General features: G+C 30.0%; 1 protein-coding gene and 1 pseudogene across 1 annotated transcript; both read left to right on the top strand.

Annotated features, from left to right (window-relative positions):
- On the top strand, positions 1–2,467 carry LOC112273405 (auxin-repressed 12.5 kDa protein). The gene is made up of 4 exons (XM_024502135.3): positions 1–533; positions 757–975; positions 1,159–1,282; positions 1,495–2,467. The coding sequence occupies exons 1-4, from the start codon at positions 416–418 to the stop codon at positions 1,520–1,522; spliced, it is 489 nt and encodes a 162-aa protein (XP_024357903.1). The 5' UTR covers positions 1–415; the 3' UTR covers positions 1,523–2,467.
- The window catches only part of LOC112273406 (ruvB-like protein 1), a 30,881-nt pseudogene continuing 15,223 nt past the window's right edge, over positions 1,534–17,191 (top strand).

Raw genomic sequence — 17,191 nt, 5'->3', positions numbered from 1 at the left:
CTCGTTTCGCACCGAGCTTTTCTCAATCCCGATCGTCTCGTTTGACGCTGCTGATCGAAGTCATTCCACCGATTACTCTTGCTGCCCTGCATGCTCCCTTCTTCCCCTGCCGAGCTTTGTCCGGAATAGCCCAAATCGGACAAGTTTTGTCCAATTTTTGCTGCGTTCTAACGCAGAGTCTGTCGAGTATCGTGCTGGTGTGAAATTCAGTAGCTAGAACAGAGGAACTGCGGTCAATTTTTGGGGGAATTGAAGCTTATGCCCCTGCTCTTTGGACTTCCGAATCTCAGAAGACCTGTTTGAAGCCATTGAAGCAAGGTTCTCAAGCTGTCGCGTGAGATACAGCAGCTTGATCTGCTTTTGTGGTAATCATATTCATTTTCTGTTTTATCACTTCTAGTTGAATTTTTCGAGAATGGGGTTGTTGGACAAGCTCTGGGACGATGTTCTCGCGGGACCTCAGCCTGACCGGGGCTTGAAGAAGCTACGCAAGGAGCGGTTGGCTGCGGGCTTGTCAGATGTTTTCCAAGACGGTATGCTACTTTCGTTTCTTCTATACACTTGAACAAGTTTGCTTTCGTCCATTTACATGACTTACAACGTGGTTCTTTTCTTAAGCAATGGAGGGGGGGGGGGTACATGTGTTGGTAGAGTTCTGTGTATGGCGTGGGCGTGTTAGGCTGAATGAGGACACCCATTTGTGATGTTGGTGCTTGTGGATGTGAATGTGACGACGTGTTCGATTTGGTCCTACAGACAATGAGGATTTTGCTCAGCGGATGATGGACCGTCGGAGGAGTGCCGAATTTCAGCGCTCTCAGAATGAGGCTCGTCGTGTCACCCAGAGCATTTCGATAAAGAAGCCGCTCATGCTTCGTCCCTTAGACACCGACTCTCCTGCAAATTCCCTTGGAAGCTATGGAGAGTTTTCGAGCCCTCCTGCATCGCCCTCTTTGGCCTCACCTTCTCCTAGCAGTGAGTTTTCTAGCGCATGCTGGAATGCGTTGCATATCTTTGACTTATTTGCGTCGCGATCTTCGTCTGTATTTCTTACGCATCTACGCACAACGTAGGAACATCTCGCATTCTCGATCACATGTTTTGCATCGGGGAATTCATTGGTACCTCTGCCTCATGGAAACTCTCTGTGTTCTGCAGTGTTTAGAGAAAAGGATCGAAGGCAGCGCAGTGTTTTTCATCCGGACGGCAGGGAGATATCACGAAGCTGCTCCGGCAAGTTTGAGCACGTACCCCCGCCAACCTCACCCACGGTGTATGACTGGTAAGTTTTTATGTCGAGTTACTTATTTCTCATTTGATTTCGTTTCCCTTGGAATGCATTGTAGACCTAGGTGTGTCGAGTTCAGCACAAGGACAACTTATTCCTTTTCTTATACTTGGTATAAGAACCACCATTTTAATACTTGAGATGATTTATGCCGTCTTTGTAACCATCTGCATGTTTTTGATGGATGATGCGTTCACTTTGAGCAGGGTGGTGATCTCTGCGCTAGATCGCTAAAAACTGTTACTATGCAGCATGGTTGGGCTTGCGGCGGGACGAATTGGCTTTTGGTTTTACACGATCATGCATGCAAGTCGCATTTTATGATCTGATTTCGAGGAGTGGGCATGCTTGGGTTGCTTCAGACTAAATGATAAGTGTGTACTTTTAACTGGTGTGTCTGGAGGTCGTGATCAGCGTTGTTGACTGGGAGATGGGAATCAGAATTTGAACTTGGTGTTATTCACATCGTCAGAAAGCGAGGTGCAAGCTTTGTAATCGAGTCTTGTTGGGACATCGGTGCTGAAGAAGACCGGTCTCTCACCCGCGGATCTACTAATGTAAGCAGTCAAGGAGAAGTAGTAGTAGTAAATAGCACACCTTGGCAACTGTTCTATTTGCAATGGAGATATATAAAGGAAGTAACTCTGGGTAACTTTGGCGTATGGACGCCGCTGAATTCTTGATATAAGTTCTATGTCGTCTTTTGAGACAGAAGAACATGTAACTTCAGATGATGATGAAAAAAGTAGTGAAGAGGTGGGCATTCGGATCCATGATCCATGGTTCATGTGCATGGATTATAGAGCAAGGATGCCGGCGCAGTTTATAGCCTGCAGCAGATCGGGGCCTGGGATGTTTTCCGGAGGGGCGGGGATATGCACATATATTGTACAGTGCTGTGTGAGGTCCTTCAGTGGCGAAGGTTGGCTGTGATTGCTGCAGTCAACATATTTTGCAGGAGATAGACATCACGATGCTTTTTGGTTGTTTTATTGGCTAGGGAGCTTTTGTAAAGTAGGACAGTTTGCAGTTGACGGTGCGGAATACGCTCTATATCATCCCAGCTTTTATTGAAGTGGTGACTAGCGAGTAGCGTGCTTCTTGTATGTAGATTTGATTTAAGAATCTTTGATTGGTTTGCATTGATGACTATGAAATATGAGAATCTGTGTTGAAACACATACTTGTCTTTCTTTGTCGTATGTCTGGAGACATACCTTCCAAGGTTTTGTGATGCTTAATTCTGCTCTTATGCGTTGTTGAGTGTTTGCCTCTGAGATTGTGACATGTCGGCTGATTGCATGCCTTGCCTTAAATGGGGTATTTGTCCAGATCCAACCCCCCTTGGCCCCTCGTGATCGTATGACGATACGAAACGTTGCATGATTGAGGTCAAGGATGAGAGTGGTCTACTTGTGCACAAGCCCAGCAACAAATAGGGGGCACATCTACCACAGATGCCTATCATCATATTTCTGTTCTTTTCCTGTGTTTCCAATTATGCTAGGGCTAGATATTGCCGAATTTCTGGACTTCTGTCGAGCCACATACGAGTGCTCAACTCAAGAAAATGGCCTCCGCTGCTCTAACATTGTAATCCTTCATGTCAATTCTTCTAGGATTCCTGCGTCCATGAGATACTTGCATGCCGTGCTCGTAATTCTTTTGAAGCGAAACTTCAATTTCCTTCCTGTTTCTTCTCAGGTGTTGTTTGAAAACACTGATTGAATGCATTACAAGCGATTCCAAATCTTCGTCTTCTGAGCATGATTGTTACGTTGGTGTCCGACCGTTTCATAAAGTCGTAGCTTATTCCTCATCTTACAGATTCTGTTCTGTCCGATGGTAGGGTCCGAAGTTTACTCATCCGAAGTTAAGAAGACGGAGGTGCTCATGGAGAATTTCCACTGCGCAATCGGATTTCGTATTTAGGAAAACTAAGAGGTGTACGAGGACGAGGCAAGCAACAACATGATTCATATACACTGGTGGATTTTTGAATCGAGAGATGTACAAAATTGCCATCATCTTTTAACCGTAGAGGTTTATAGATCGATTTTATATCATGTTATAAGAAAAGTAGAAACAACCATGCGCTCATATTCTTAGTGCAAATTGAGCATTGCTTTATTTCATGAATAGATCTCACGATTGTTATCTAATTGTATCAGCATAGGTTTACCATGCTTGGTTAGTCTCTTAGAGGGTCGTGGTCCGTCTGTATTTGAACAATTTGATTATAATCTCCTGAATTGTCTAGGTTATTCACTTTTATCATTTAAGACTTCCAAATATAATATCTATGACACAGGGTACCCATGGATGTAAGGTTAGAATGCTATTTGTGTGTCCTATTCAGGTGACCCAGCTCACCAGAATAAACAGAAAGTACTGCAGGAGGCAATGGCAAGAGCATTAGTCAAGTTGTAATTGGGCTGAAACTGTGAAGGGAACCAAGCAGTTGAAGCAAGACCCAACTATTTACCATGCTCTTATAAAAGAAAATGTAAGAATTTGTGATGTTCACGGCAAAAGCTGAATGCAATGTTGAACTTATATTGGAAATTTGGTTGTGCTATAAGGAAGGACTTTTCTGCATGGAGAATCTACATAAGTGCTATGTAGGGTATGGTCATGCAAGAGCTGGATGGTGATGGGAATTACATCAAGGCTAATAGAGTAGTGGTGAAGTGGGTGGGCAGAAGTGATGCATTTGTCACAGAGTTTGATTTGAAGGCAGAGAAGTTTGTTCTCTTACCAAAAGGGAAGTGATTGTTTGGGTTGGTTCTTTGACCATTGTGCACATTGTCATATACTAGCTATGCTCTTGATTCCTCCTGTATCATGTTTCATATCTCATTCATGTGTTTTTCTCATGTTCTGTAATTTTTGTTGTGGTATGTAAGATGTGATGCTCCATGATCTAGATGCTGCAAATGCTCACTCTCAATGAAGCAACCAAGAGTTTATGTCCATAATGAGCCAGATGATGAAACCTCACAAGACTGAAATTACTGATAAGCTAAGTCAAGAAATTAACAAGGTATAAATGTTTTTGGTCTCAACTCCATGTGAATGTGGAGTCTTGTACAATATAGTGTTGTTTGATCTTCATATTGTCAAACAAGTGATATATATATATATATATATATATATATCTAGCAAGGAGAGTTACAGGTTAGGGCTAATAATTTCTTATTCATCCACTGTGCAGGTAGTCAATAGAAACATTGATCAAGGTATGGCAGAGCTTGTTCCAGGTGTTCTCTTCATGGATGAGGTGAACCAATCATATTACAGCACACCTACCTAGCTCTTCTAAATATATGGATCCCACAATTGCATATTGTGAGCAAGTTCAATTTAATTCAATTCCCTGCTGCATTTTTTTTTAAGAATGATGACAGAATGGTTATCTTACAAATGTATGGTGTGCTGCAGGTGCACATGCTTGATATGGAATGTTTTACATATTTGAGCAGTACCTTAGAAAGTTCCTTGGTACCATTGTCATATCTGCAACATAAAGTTCTTCCTCTGCTCTATCCTGCTTCCTTATATCTGTCACTCCACTCCAAAAATCTTAGAAGACTTCTTTCCCTAATATGTAAGATAGAATTGTTCAGTTACCTCTCCAATAATTCTCATTTTGTTTCTTCCAATTGGAATTTGCACAGGAACTGATATCAGCAGTCCAAATGGTATTCCTGTTGATGTGTTAGATCATCTGGTTATTATCAGAACTCTACCCTACACATCACAGAAATGGTCCAGGTGTGCTATTGTAATTTTCTGTATCCTCATTCAACAGGAGTATGAACAATCACATCATCCTAGAGCATATTCTGTGTTAATTTTAAACTTGCCATCATTTAAAATATGAATTGACTTCATACCAACGCAGCTTAGGTCAGAAAATTTCTGATGTGTTTTTTCATAATCCCCTCTTTAAATTGAGAGTATAAACTGCTGTGGATTTTGTGATTGCAGATCTTGACCATTCTAGCAACTGAAGAAAGCTTAACACCAGCCAGCATTGTGGCAAAACCCAGTGGTGGCAATCAGATTAGCAAGGTTTGTTCATCTTCCAAAAGTCTTGTGAATTAGAAGATGCTTTGTTGCAAGATACTTCTGTGTAAGCACACTCTAAATCACAATACTTGATGCTCTTCACATGGCATTGCTAAGCTCTTATACAGAGTTGCCATCATATAACCTGCAACGGATTTTGTACTTTCATTTCAATACAACTTAATTCTTTTGATGCTAGGGGTCTGAAGGATATGGCAGTGCTTTTCCTGGATGCCAAAGCCTCAACCCAACTTTTACAGGACCAACCTGATAAATATGTTTCATAGTAGTTTGGAAAGGAGCAATTGCAAGCCAATATAACATGGCTTTTTTTTTTTTTTTTTTTTTTTTGATATGGTCTTAGTTCCAGACAGTAAACAAGCCAAAATCTCAGAATGGGTACCCACTTTCAACACTAGTATAGTTTCTAAAAAAGTAACAATTTATCATTTGTGACAAAATTCATACGTGACAAAATTGTGTTCATTGCTAGTTTGATTGTAATTGTCCTTTAATAATTGGAAGTGAGGTGGTTTCCTCTAGAACCAGATAATTCTCATTTTGTTTCTTCAAAGTATTAGTGTTCCATGGGGGTTCAAAGCTGTACAAGCTTATCAATTGTGTTCAATACAGTAAAATGCTTTTCCTGTCAATAAATATTTATCTATCTGTACATACATATGCCCTCTTAAAAAGATTTTGTTTTGGTTACATGGTGTGTAAATCATACAAGATTAAAATCTTGTTAAAATAAATGAAAATTAGGAGTATGAGAAATTATATTATAGCTAAATATCGTTTTAAAAAACCTACATTTCTAAGCTTATTACATAGATTGTACAAAGATTGAATTGAATTTTAATTTCAAATCTATATATATATATATATATATATATATCAGATTTAAAAAATCAGTTGTATTTTAATTTTTTAAATTTTTTATTCCATGTATAAAAGTTGTAACCTTAAATGTTTCTAGAAACTTGAATATTAATCTTAAACTTATTTAGCTTCATTATATGATTTTATTTATTATTTATTTTTATTAATTTAATAAATATCTATTTTAATAAAAACATTAATAATACAAATAATAGATATGACAGCATCCTCTAGAAATAAAATCATTGTTAAATTCAATGAAAAGAACTATATTTTATATATAATAAAAATAAATAGCTTTTTTGAATAATAATCAATTCAAAAAAATAATGTAAAAAATTAATAGTTTAATTTTAAATGTATTATCTTAATTTTATTTATTTTATTTATTTTAATTATTTTAGAACCAAAAATAAAAAAAGAAACAGAAAATTCATTTTTATATCAAAGTTCTATGAAAAAAGCTTTGCAGCACAAAGTTGAAACAATCTTCTTTTTTTTTTTTACTTTTTTTTTTTTTTTTTCCTTCAATAATTAGTTTTTGTAGAAATATCCCAAAATAAAACATACATTGTTCTTCAAAACAACTTCGAGTAGAAAATTCCAAGGATAATAAAAAAATAGCAAAAGAAGAAAAGTAAAGATTTTGATAATGTAAAAATAATAGTGTTATTATCTACAAAAATAGTGTGTTATGAAGTGCAAATAATAAGACATATTTTAGATTTTTAATGTATTTTCGATGATGGTATAGAAAAAAATTATATTTAATAAAATAGAAAAAAGAAAAGAAAAGAAAAAAAAACTGAATACAATTTAATACATCAATTTGCAAAGATCTAACAAAAATTTAAAAGACTATATGATTTTAAGGTAATATACAATGATTTTATTATAATTTTAAATACACACACACACATACACACACACAAACACACACACATATATATATATATATATATATATATATATATAATCATTTAAAACATGTATTAAATTCAAGGAACAAATGATACATTATTTTTGATAAATTATTTTTATAAGATATAATCTACAAATATGTCAAATAGAAAAAAAAACATTAATAGTATTCTCCTATAAATAGTCTTTACAAGATTTAATTCAAAGACTTTTATAAACTTTATAAGATGAATAAATTGCTATTATTAAAAAATTTTGGATTTTAAATTAATTTCTTTAGAAATGGAATAATATCTAGTGAATTTTTTTGTTCATAATACTTATAATAAAATTTTTAAAAGTTTTTTCAGAAATAAAGATTAAAGATAAAATATATAAGCAAAGTAAATGCAATGTTTATTATTAGTAAATTATACATTAAATCATTTTTTGACATACATGAATATGCATATTACATTATCATATGAATATTCATATATTGTAATATGAATAATGTCATAAACCCTGAGCAGCTCCTACAAATAGGCTGCAGTTTGGAAGGTTCTGAAATAGTTTTTCTTTTTTCTTTTTTTGGGTAGTGCTACAATTTCCGGATTTTGATGTGCTGCAATTTCACATGAGATTAATTTTTTTAAAACATACATGTATTATTACTAATTAAAAATTAATATACTTTGAAATTATTATTATTATATAAAGCATAAATTAATTTATTGTTTAGATTCAAAAATATTATACAAAAATATCGGTAGTTATCAAATTAATAACACTTTCATAAAAAATGGCATATTATATCTTTAAGTTTTCAAATTAATTTATTAGTATAAATTATAAATAAAATTAAATAACTAATATTAAAATAAATATAAAATTTAAATTATATCTATATATTTATTTTAATTATCATATATATATTAAAAATCATATTTTATAAACTTATAAAAATCTTAATATTTATGTATTAATTGAAATTCTTTTTATTAGAAAATTTAGGAATTAAATATGTATCTTAAATAATAAAATTTATTAATAATTATTATGTATTTATTGTACTATAATTAATGAAGATGGTAATTTATTTTAAAAATCAAAATAAAGAATATAATAAATTATTATTATTTTTTTTTATTGGCTTTCTAGATCCAAAAGAAAAATAATGGTAAAGAATATACAATTTAAGAACATGCAATAGTTTTATTAAAATAAATAAATAAAAATGAAAGTAGAATAAGTTACTCTATAGAAGATATTATCTTAGATATCTTACTAATGGTCAAAGGATTGACTTTTGATCTATGAAAAGTACATTTTATGGATATATGACAAGGTTAAGGGTTAAGAATCAAAATAAAAAGATAAAGTATCAACTAAGAAATATCTAAAGATTAAGTAAGAATAATTAGTATTTGGCATTGGATATTTTTTTGGTTGGTGTTATACCAAAGGATCCAAGGACCATAGGATACCTTTATGATAAGTTAGATATCAAAAGATCCTAGGACCATGTCTATAAAAGTCAAAGAATGGACATTGACTTTTAGGAGAGCAACCACCACCTTTAAGTAATGAATGTTAGAAGTGAGAGATATCTTTCTCTATATTTTTTTTATGTATAATCTTATTGATATTATGTATTGTGACTTCAAAGTTTTTTTTTTTTTTTTTTTTTTTTTTTTTTCTTTTTTCAATAGGTTATAGCCCACTCACATTTAGTTGTGATTTTTGAAGTTCTTTAAAGTCTTTCTTATTGTGAAAAGTAGATCTTATGGTTGTTACTAATATCAAGATTTTGTATCTTCAAACTCCACTTTGTATGCAGTTATTGATATATTTTTTTTCTTATTTATTGTTAAGTGTATTCATACTCTTTGATGCTATTAGATACTTTAGAATGATGTTTTTAAATACTAGCATTTTGTTTCTTTGTTGAATTACATCATTGATGCACTAATATTATACTTTCATGTGCTTAAGTTCTTCAAAGTTCTTCTTATAGTGATAAGAGGTATTTTGTAAGATTAGAAGTTTTATATAAGATTAGAGATAATTAAAGATTGGCAAAACTTATACAAGAGGTTTAAATAGAACATATAACTTGTAAAAAGTATTATAAATGAAGTTAAAAGTGATTAAAGAGTGAAATCACTAGCTTACTCATAAAGAAGATATTTTGGATTTCCAAGGCAATAACACCTTCTTATTGATTTTAAAAGCTTTATTTTCTCTTTTCTTGATTTTTTTTGATATACCTCTTCCTTAGACATGGCTTCAAATGAAGATGAATATAACAAGGTATAGATAAGATATTTGTATTATTGACATATAAGAATAGATAGTTGGAACCATATTTGAGAAGTTATGGAAGTTTCTAGAATTGGAGCTAGGTTAGTAGACTATGTAAGATCCACTGTGGAACATTCTACAAAGAGCTTAGGGCAGTTATTTAGGTAGGATCTACCATAGAACCTTCTAGAAAGAATTTAAGGTGGTTATCTAAGTGAGATCTATGATCTAAAAACATTCTAAAAAGCCTAGGATAATAGAATAAAATATATATAAAATTAGCTAGGGCTTTTCAAGCATCTGAGTAAGTATAGCTTTGGACCTTTTTTCTTAGTAAAATTTGGTTTTGCATCTTCTTGTTAAACTCAATTTTGTTCTATTTTTTTTTTCTTAATTTTTTCTTTCATGTCTTATTCTATTTAGTTTCTTAAAGTTTTGTTTTGGTTCATTTTGTCTTATTTTGTAATAAAATTTTATGTTGCTGTAGATAGAAAGGTCTTAGACTCTGAAGATAGACTGGTCTTCTTTTAATGAAGGTTAAAAAGTAATTGAAAAATTTAGAGGTAAAAAAATTTATTATTAAAAAAAAATAGAGCTTATATTGATTTTATTAGATCTTTGAAACATTGTTGATGAAAGTGAAGAGTGTCTAAGAAACAATGCTAGTATCAAGATAAAGAAGAAGTACAAACATTATGAAAAGAAGACTTTTGAATTGATTGCAATAAATCTTAATGATGCCAACTTTTCATATGTAATTGCTTAAAATAGGTTAGCAAAAGAATAGAAGATTTTTTGCAATATCTACAAAAGTAGAAACCTTGCCAATATTTTATGGATAATAAAGAAGTTCTTAATGATAAAGATGGAAGAAAGAAATGACCTCATGGCTTATATCAATAAGGTAAAAACACTTACAAATCAATTAGTAGTTATTTACATGCGAGTTGGCAATAGAAAAATCATGTTGATATTGCTCATGAGCATTTGGAGTCCTAAAACTATTTTATTATGGCATTAGAATCTATCAACATAAAAGAACTTATCATGAAGTATATTACGTCAAAACTTGTCCATGAAGTGACTAAGAAAAAAGAAAAAGAGCTTCAAAGTGACAATTTGGTTCTATTTTCAAGACAAGGCAAAAGTTGTTATTTTCACTAATATGATAATTTAAAAAGTAATATAAAAATTACTTTATTTATAAAAAATCAGATCACTTTACAAATAATTGCTATAAGATAAAAAAAAATAGAAATAGAAAGAATAAAAAAAATGCTTGTGATAGTTTTGGTAGAAATGACTATGCTTTCATAACAAATGAATGAGCCTCTATGGCTGCCATATCCAAGTGGATTATAGATTCAAGTGCTACTAAGCACATGATCTCATATAAGTATTTATTTGATACTTATAAAGTAATTTCAACAATAAAAAGTTTGGTTGAAAGGCAATGGCATGGTGTAAGTAATTGGAATTGGCTCCATTATGGTGGAGATTATTGTGAAGGATCAAGTAAAGAAGATTAAATTAGAAGAAGTCTTATATGTGCCAAAGATGAAAAAGAACTTTGTTTTGGTGAGTAAACTTGTATTATATGGTTGTAAGGTTTGATTTGATATGAATGGATGTTTTATGAAGACATTGGATGGATAAGATATTGCCAATGGCTTTAAAAATAACAACCTCTACTTTATCAATTGTCAGAAGGTCAATAGACTTGAAGTGATAGTATTTGTTGATTTTCTACAAGATTAAGACAAGTTTGGAATTTGGCATCAAAAACTTTGTCATTTGAATTATAAAAACATGAAAAAATTCTAATTTATAATAAATGGCTTGAATCTTAGTTAATTTAGCTATAATACCATGATACTTATTTGTGAAGGTTGTATCTAAGTCAAAGAATAAAAAACTTCATTTTTAAATGGATTTGTAACACATATTAACAAATTATTAGAGATTATGTATTAAGATATTTATAGACCAATGAGGATGCCATTAATTGAAATAGTAAGGTACTTTGTTACATTTATTGATGATTTTTCAAGAAAGATATGGATTTATAACTTTAAAGTCAAGAATGAATGTTTTTTAAGATTTAAGAAATTTAAAGGACTTATAAAAAAACAATATAAGTGCAAGATCAAAGTATTGTCTATGAAAAATAGAAGTGAGTATATGTCAAAACATTTTGATGAATTTTTAAAGGTTTAAGGTATAACAAGACAAACTTCTATACTTTACACTCTATAAAAAAATGAAATTGTTGAAAGAAAAAATTATACTATTTTAGAGATAATAAAGAATATGCTTCATATACAAAACCTTGGACATGAATATTGAATAGAAGTCATTGTAAATGTAGTGTATATAAGAAATAGTTGCCCTATAAGTACACTCATATCAATGACTCCACAAGAAGCTTAGAGTGGCAAGAAATCTTGTATTTTATATATGAAGATTTTTTCATACATTACTTATGCAAAGATATCAGATTGTATAAAACTATATCATATAAGTTTACTAGGAATGTTAAAGCAAGTGAATAAAAATGAAAGTAGAATAAATTACCTTATATAAAATATTATCTTAGATAAGTTACTAATAGTGATATGCTAAAAGATCCTAGGACCATAGGATATCTTCATGGTAAGTTAGATGCCAAAAGATCCTAGAAACATATTTATAAAAATCAAAGAATGGAAGTTGTCTTTGAAGTGAGCAAATACCACCTATAAGTAAAGGATGTTGGAAGTGAGAGATATTTTATTCTATACTCTCTTTGTATACAATCCTATTGATACTATATATTGTAACTTCAAAATTTTTTTAATACTTTATATATATATATATATATATATATATATATATAATTTATTTGATAATAAATAAATTATATTAGCTTTAAAAATATATAAATATAATATTTTTTAATAATTATATATTTATATCAAAAAAATAAATAATTACTAAAAAATTTAATAAAATCTATAATAAAAAGAATTGATCAAAAATAAAATAAAATAAAAAAAAATTAGACTTATTACTCAAATTATAATTGATCTCAATTTCTAAGTTGCTTAATATTACAATTTGTAACTCCAAGAAAAGAAGTTAATATAAAAAATAGTTTGTAAGTTCTTCAGCTAAAAAAACAAAAGTTAGAATCTTTTTATAACTCTTGGCCTAATTTTACATGTAGTAGCAATTTTAAATTTTTTTAAGTGCAGACAAGTGAAATGTTTTCAAAAATGGTTGATAAAAACAAGCATAACAACTTTGTTTTGGCCCATTCATGTTTTCAACTTAAATGAAGTTCCATTTTTTTAATATAATATTAGAACCTTGAATGAATAAGTGCTATAGATGAAAATTATTAGATGAAAAAATTAAATAAATTTTGTAGATGATGTATTTAGATAAATTTTCTTTCCAAATAAACTATTCATGTCTTGTTGCTACAAGAGCCTTGTCTTCCTACTATTGTCGATTCTAACTTCTACTCGAGTTGGTTTTTTGCTGATATTATAGAAGTGTTGTTCCATCATAGCTTAGTATCATCATTTTCTACTATTTCATTTTGTACAATATTTATTATTATTATAGAATATTATTGCTTGTTGCTATTGGATTGATTTTTTTAATAAAACATCATCTTCAATTGACCATTATATTGATTGATTAGATGAAAAGATGATATTTTTTATACTTTTTACATTGCCAAAATCATAGAATTTGTTGTTTAATTGATTACATTAAAAAAATAAGATAAAATAATGGAAGAAATAATACACTCTATATTCTTTAAAGAGGAGCTATAAAAAAAAAGATTAATTTTTTATTTTTTGCTTTAGCATTGCATGAAGAAAAAAAAAAAAAAAAAAAAAAAAAAAAAACTCAAAAAAGTACCATTCATAATAAAAGTAAAAGCTTAAGATTGATAAATCTAAAACATATGTATTTCTTCAAACTAATGATCATGAATAAAAGAAACATTGACAAAATAATGTAGAATAACTTAAAAGCATATGTATTTTTTTTTAATTCAAAACAGATGAAAAAATAGTGGTGGTTTAATAAATATTAGAGTTATTATCTCTTAGCTCAAAAGATATCATATAAGTTACAAACAATGATTGTATTACTGATTTAATTACATCATTATATTTTTATTGACAATGTAATAGATGTATACGTCCAAAGAGGCAAAATTAAGTTTTTTTATTTTAGTAAAAATATGATTATTTTATTCCAAATCTATAATTGTGACATTAGTAAATTAAAAGACTGGAATAAGATGCACCTTACAATTTTGGATCCTAAAAGAAAATACATTCTTGTAGTTATGAAGGATATATTCTCGGTTCTTACAACATGTAATATTTTCTTGTTAGTCACAATCTTGTAGAAGAAAGGTTGCAAATTTAGTTTGGATGATAATAGAGTTAATTTTATTCTTTTTTTGAATGACTTAGTGACACAAAGTACATTTAATAGTAAAACTTATCTTATGCCTTGTAAAATTGAAGAAATTACTACAATTTTTAGTTTATCTATTTTGAATTATATACTTATTAAATAACATCAAGCATTAGCACATCTTCAATATATATAATATAAGAGGCTATTATAGAAATATAATAAATAAGACACAAGTAAGTAGAAATCAAAATGGTTGCACACAAGAAAAATCTAGAATGAGATGCTTCTCTCTTCCAACACCTTTTGCTTATAGTGATTCAAAAAATTATTTCAATGTTGACATATTTTGGAAAGAATAGTACATTATAGATGAATTATAGTGAAGAGTGACACATGGTTTGTATAGCAAATAAAGTATTCTTTTACAACTACCAAATGAGCCTAGGTTGAAATATATCCATTAAATAATTATAGAGCTATGACCAATCTAATTTCAAATAGTATTGAAACAATTTTTTGAGTATGGTATCTAATTTTTGGATTCTATCAATTACTCAACATTACAACATTCTATCATCATCAGATTTATTATGAAAATATTATCATTAATTTAATGACATCATTAATATTTATTAGTACCTATAAAAATACCATTTTTAATCATAATTTTTGGCACAAACATATTCCAAATTACCACATTCTAAGACCTTATAGAATCTTTTGTAAAATTTTAGAACCTTTTAAATACTTACAGAATCTTCTACAATCTTTTAAAAAGTTCCATAGGCTTCTAGAAGCTGCTTTAGATTTCTAAAAACTTCCATAGAAAGTACCATAGACTTTTGTAATCTTCATTATAATATAAATAGGAATCTTTGGAACCACTTTTGCTATCAATTTCATTATTTGTCTTTAATCTTGACATATTTTTTTTTCAGATTCTTGTATCCTTGTCAATTCTTTGAACAACTATGATACATATTTCCCGCTCTCTCTAAAACAACATCTCTTCTATTCTTCTTCATTCTCAAAAATCTTATGGCCAAATTTCTTTTAAACTTTGTTATAATAAAGTTACTATTCTTAGGCTAATAAAAAAGATTATTTTTAATAGAAAGAATCTTAAATTAGATAGATCAAAGAAGCTCACTATAATAGATGAAAGGACAATCATTTGCCAAATCAACACTAAGAAGGCTAAAAATGCTATTGAGATTGCTAAAAATCTTAACAATATTATCAATAATCTTATATCAATCCAAACCATTTAAAATGTTCTTAAGAAATAGAATATAAAAGCCGTGGTGAAGAAAAAAAAGCCACTACTATCTATCTACCATTGAAAACAATCCTTGGATTTTACTCTGAAATACAAAGAATGGACTATAGAGGATTAAAAGACGGTTATTTGGTCAAATGAGACAAAAATTAGTAGATTTGGATTAGATGGCAAAAAATGGATGTAGAAACAAAAAGTTTAGCCCTTGCTTCATAAGAAAATTCAAAAAATAGTTAAGCATGGAGGTCAAAATATAATGGTATGGAATTATATAGGATAGAATAGAATTGAAAAGATGGCAAAGGTTGAAGGAAGGATAGATGCCAAGTAATTTGTGGAAATTCTTGAAAAAAATCTATCTCCTAGTATTGAAGAATTTGGTATTTTTGTCGAAGAGGTGATTTTTCAGCAAGATAATAACCCCAAGCATAACTCAAAACTAGTATGGAAGTGGTTTAATCATCATGGAATTAAAGTAATAGATTGGCGTACTTAGTCTTGTGATCTTAATTCCATTGAACATCTTTAGGAGCACCTTAAATGCCAGTTCAATACTTGGAAGATAAAACCAAAAGGAGTTTAGAAATTATACGAAAGAATAGTTATAGAATGAAATAATATTAAAATAATTTTGAGCCAAAAGTTAATAGAAAGTATGCCTAGGAGGTTGAAAGCAGTTGTCAAGGCAAAAGAAATCCTACAAAGTACTGATATGTAATTGGATATCAAACTTAAAAAAATGTTTCAATATTGTTCCAAATTGGATTGGTCATAGCTCCACAATTACTTGATGGATTTTTTTCAATCTAAGCTCATTTGATAGATGTAAAAGAGTACTTTATTTGCTATAAAAACCATGTGTCATTATTTATTACAATTCATCTATAATATACCATTCTTTCTAAAATATGTCAACATTGAAATAATTTTTTGAATTATTGTATAGGAATTTATATCTATTATAGATGAACTTCATCTATAATCATCTTCATCTATTTAACTTAACATTAGATTCTTCTTAACTTAGCTGCCACATCAAATTCTAACTGCGATATTACTAAGTTATCTTCATTCTTTTACTATCTTTTGATCATAAGCAGCTTATTTAAAGTAATTGTATCTTATTCTTATTTTAACACTCTCACTTTGCTATTGATCAAATACTTTTAAGCCTAGAGCCTTTGTTAAGTTTTGATGCCTATCTTTTATTAATACTTTTATTAACAAATTAATAAGCATGTCTTTTGTTGCTCAATACTTTAGGTCAATCACTCCTATTTCAATCTTCTCTTTTATGAAGTGATATTGAATGTCAATGTACTTGGTTTTTGAGTGATGCTTTGAATTCTTTGCAAAAAGAAGACATCTTTGATTATGACACTTCATTGGAGTTACTTCCAATTGCTCAAGTTCAATGTCTTTTAAAATTTGTCTTAAGCAAATTCCTTCCATTGCACCTTGACTTGCTGCTATATATTCCGCCTTTATTATGGACCTTGCAATTATTGATTGTCTCTTGGAATTCCATGAAATTACTCCTACTCCAACTAATAGTACATATTCTATTATTTATCTTCTATCATTTGAATTTCTAGCCCAATTTGCATCATAATAACCATGCAATGCAATATTTTTTCCTCCAAAATATAATTTAAAGTTCAAAACGCCTTTCAAATACTTCATAATATTCTTAATGGTTGCCTAATGGATTGAATATGTAAGATCCATCCTTGTGCCAACCATTGCATATATAAGTGAGCCTACTACTGTCTTATATAGAATAACTTTTATTTCATCTTCAACTTCAGCAAATTCCTTATCCGCAAGCTTCATCAACTTCAAATAGGCTTTCAAAGATATTCCAATAGACTTGCATTCTTCTATATTGAATTTTTTCAATACCTCTTTAATGTACTTATTTTGGTCTTATTACCATGATTTTTTACAAATTCCACTCTTAAACAATAATAGAAATCTCCCAAATTTCTCATCTTATATTCTTTTTCTAACTTTACCTTCAATCAATCTATCTTCTTCATGAT

Source organism: Physcomitrium patens, chromosome 20, assembly GCF_059467195.1.
Source record: "Physcomitrium patens ecotype Gransden chromosome 20, ASM5946719v1, whole genome shotgun sequence".
NCBI lineage: Eukaryota > Viridiplantae > Streptophyta > Bryopsida > Funariales > Funariaceae > Physcomitrium > Physcomitrium patens.
The sequence above is the reverse complement of the archived record's forward strand: the minus strand, read 5'-3'. Positions and strand labels throughout refer to the sequence as shown.

Excerpts from the sequence above, each read along its gene's own strand:
- LOC112273405 (XM_024502135.3), top strand. The coding sequence starts at position 416 with ATGGGGTTGTTGGACAAGCTCTGGGACGATGTTCTCGCGGGACCTCAG. Across the intron at positions 534-756 it reads GTCAGATGTTTTCCAAGACG|ACAATGAGGATTTTGCTCAG; the intron begins GTATGCTACTTT and ends TTGGTCCTACAG. Across the intron at positions 976-1,158 it reads GGCCTCACCTTCTCCTAGCA|TGTTTAGAGAAAAGGATCGA; the intron begins GTGAGTTTTCTA and ends TGTGTTCTGCAG.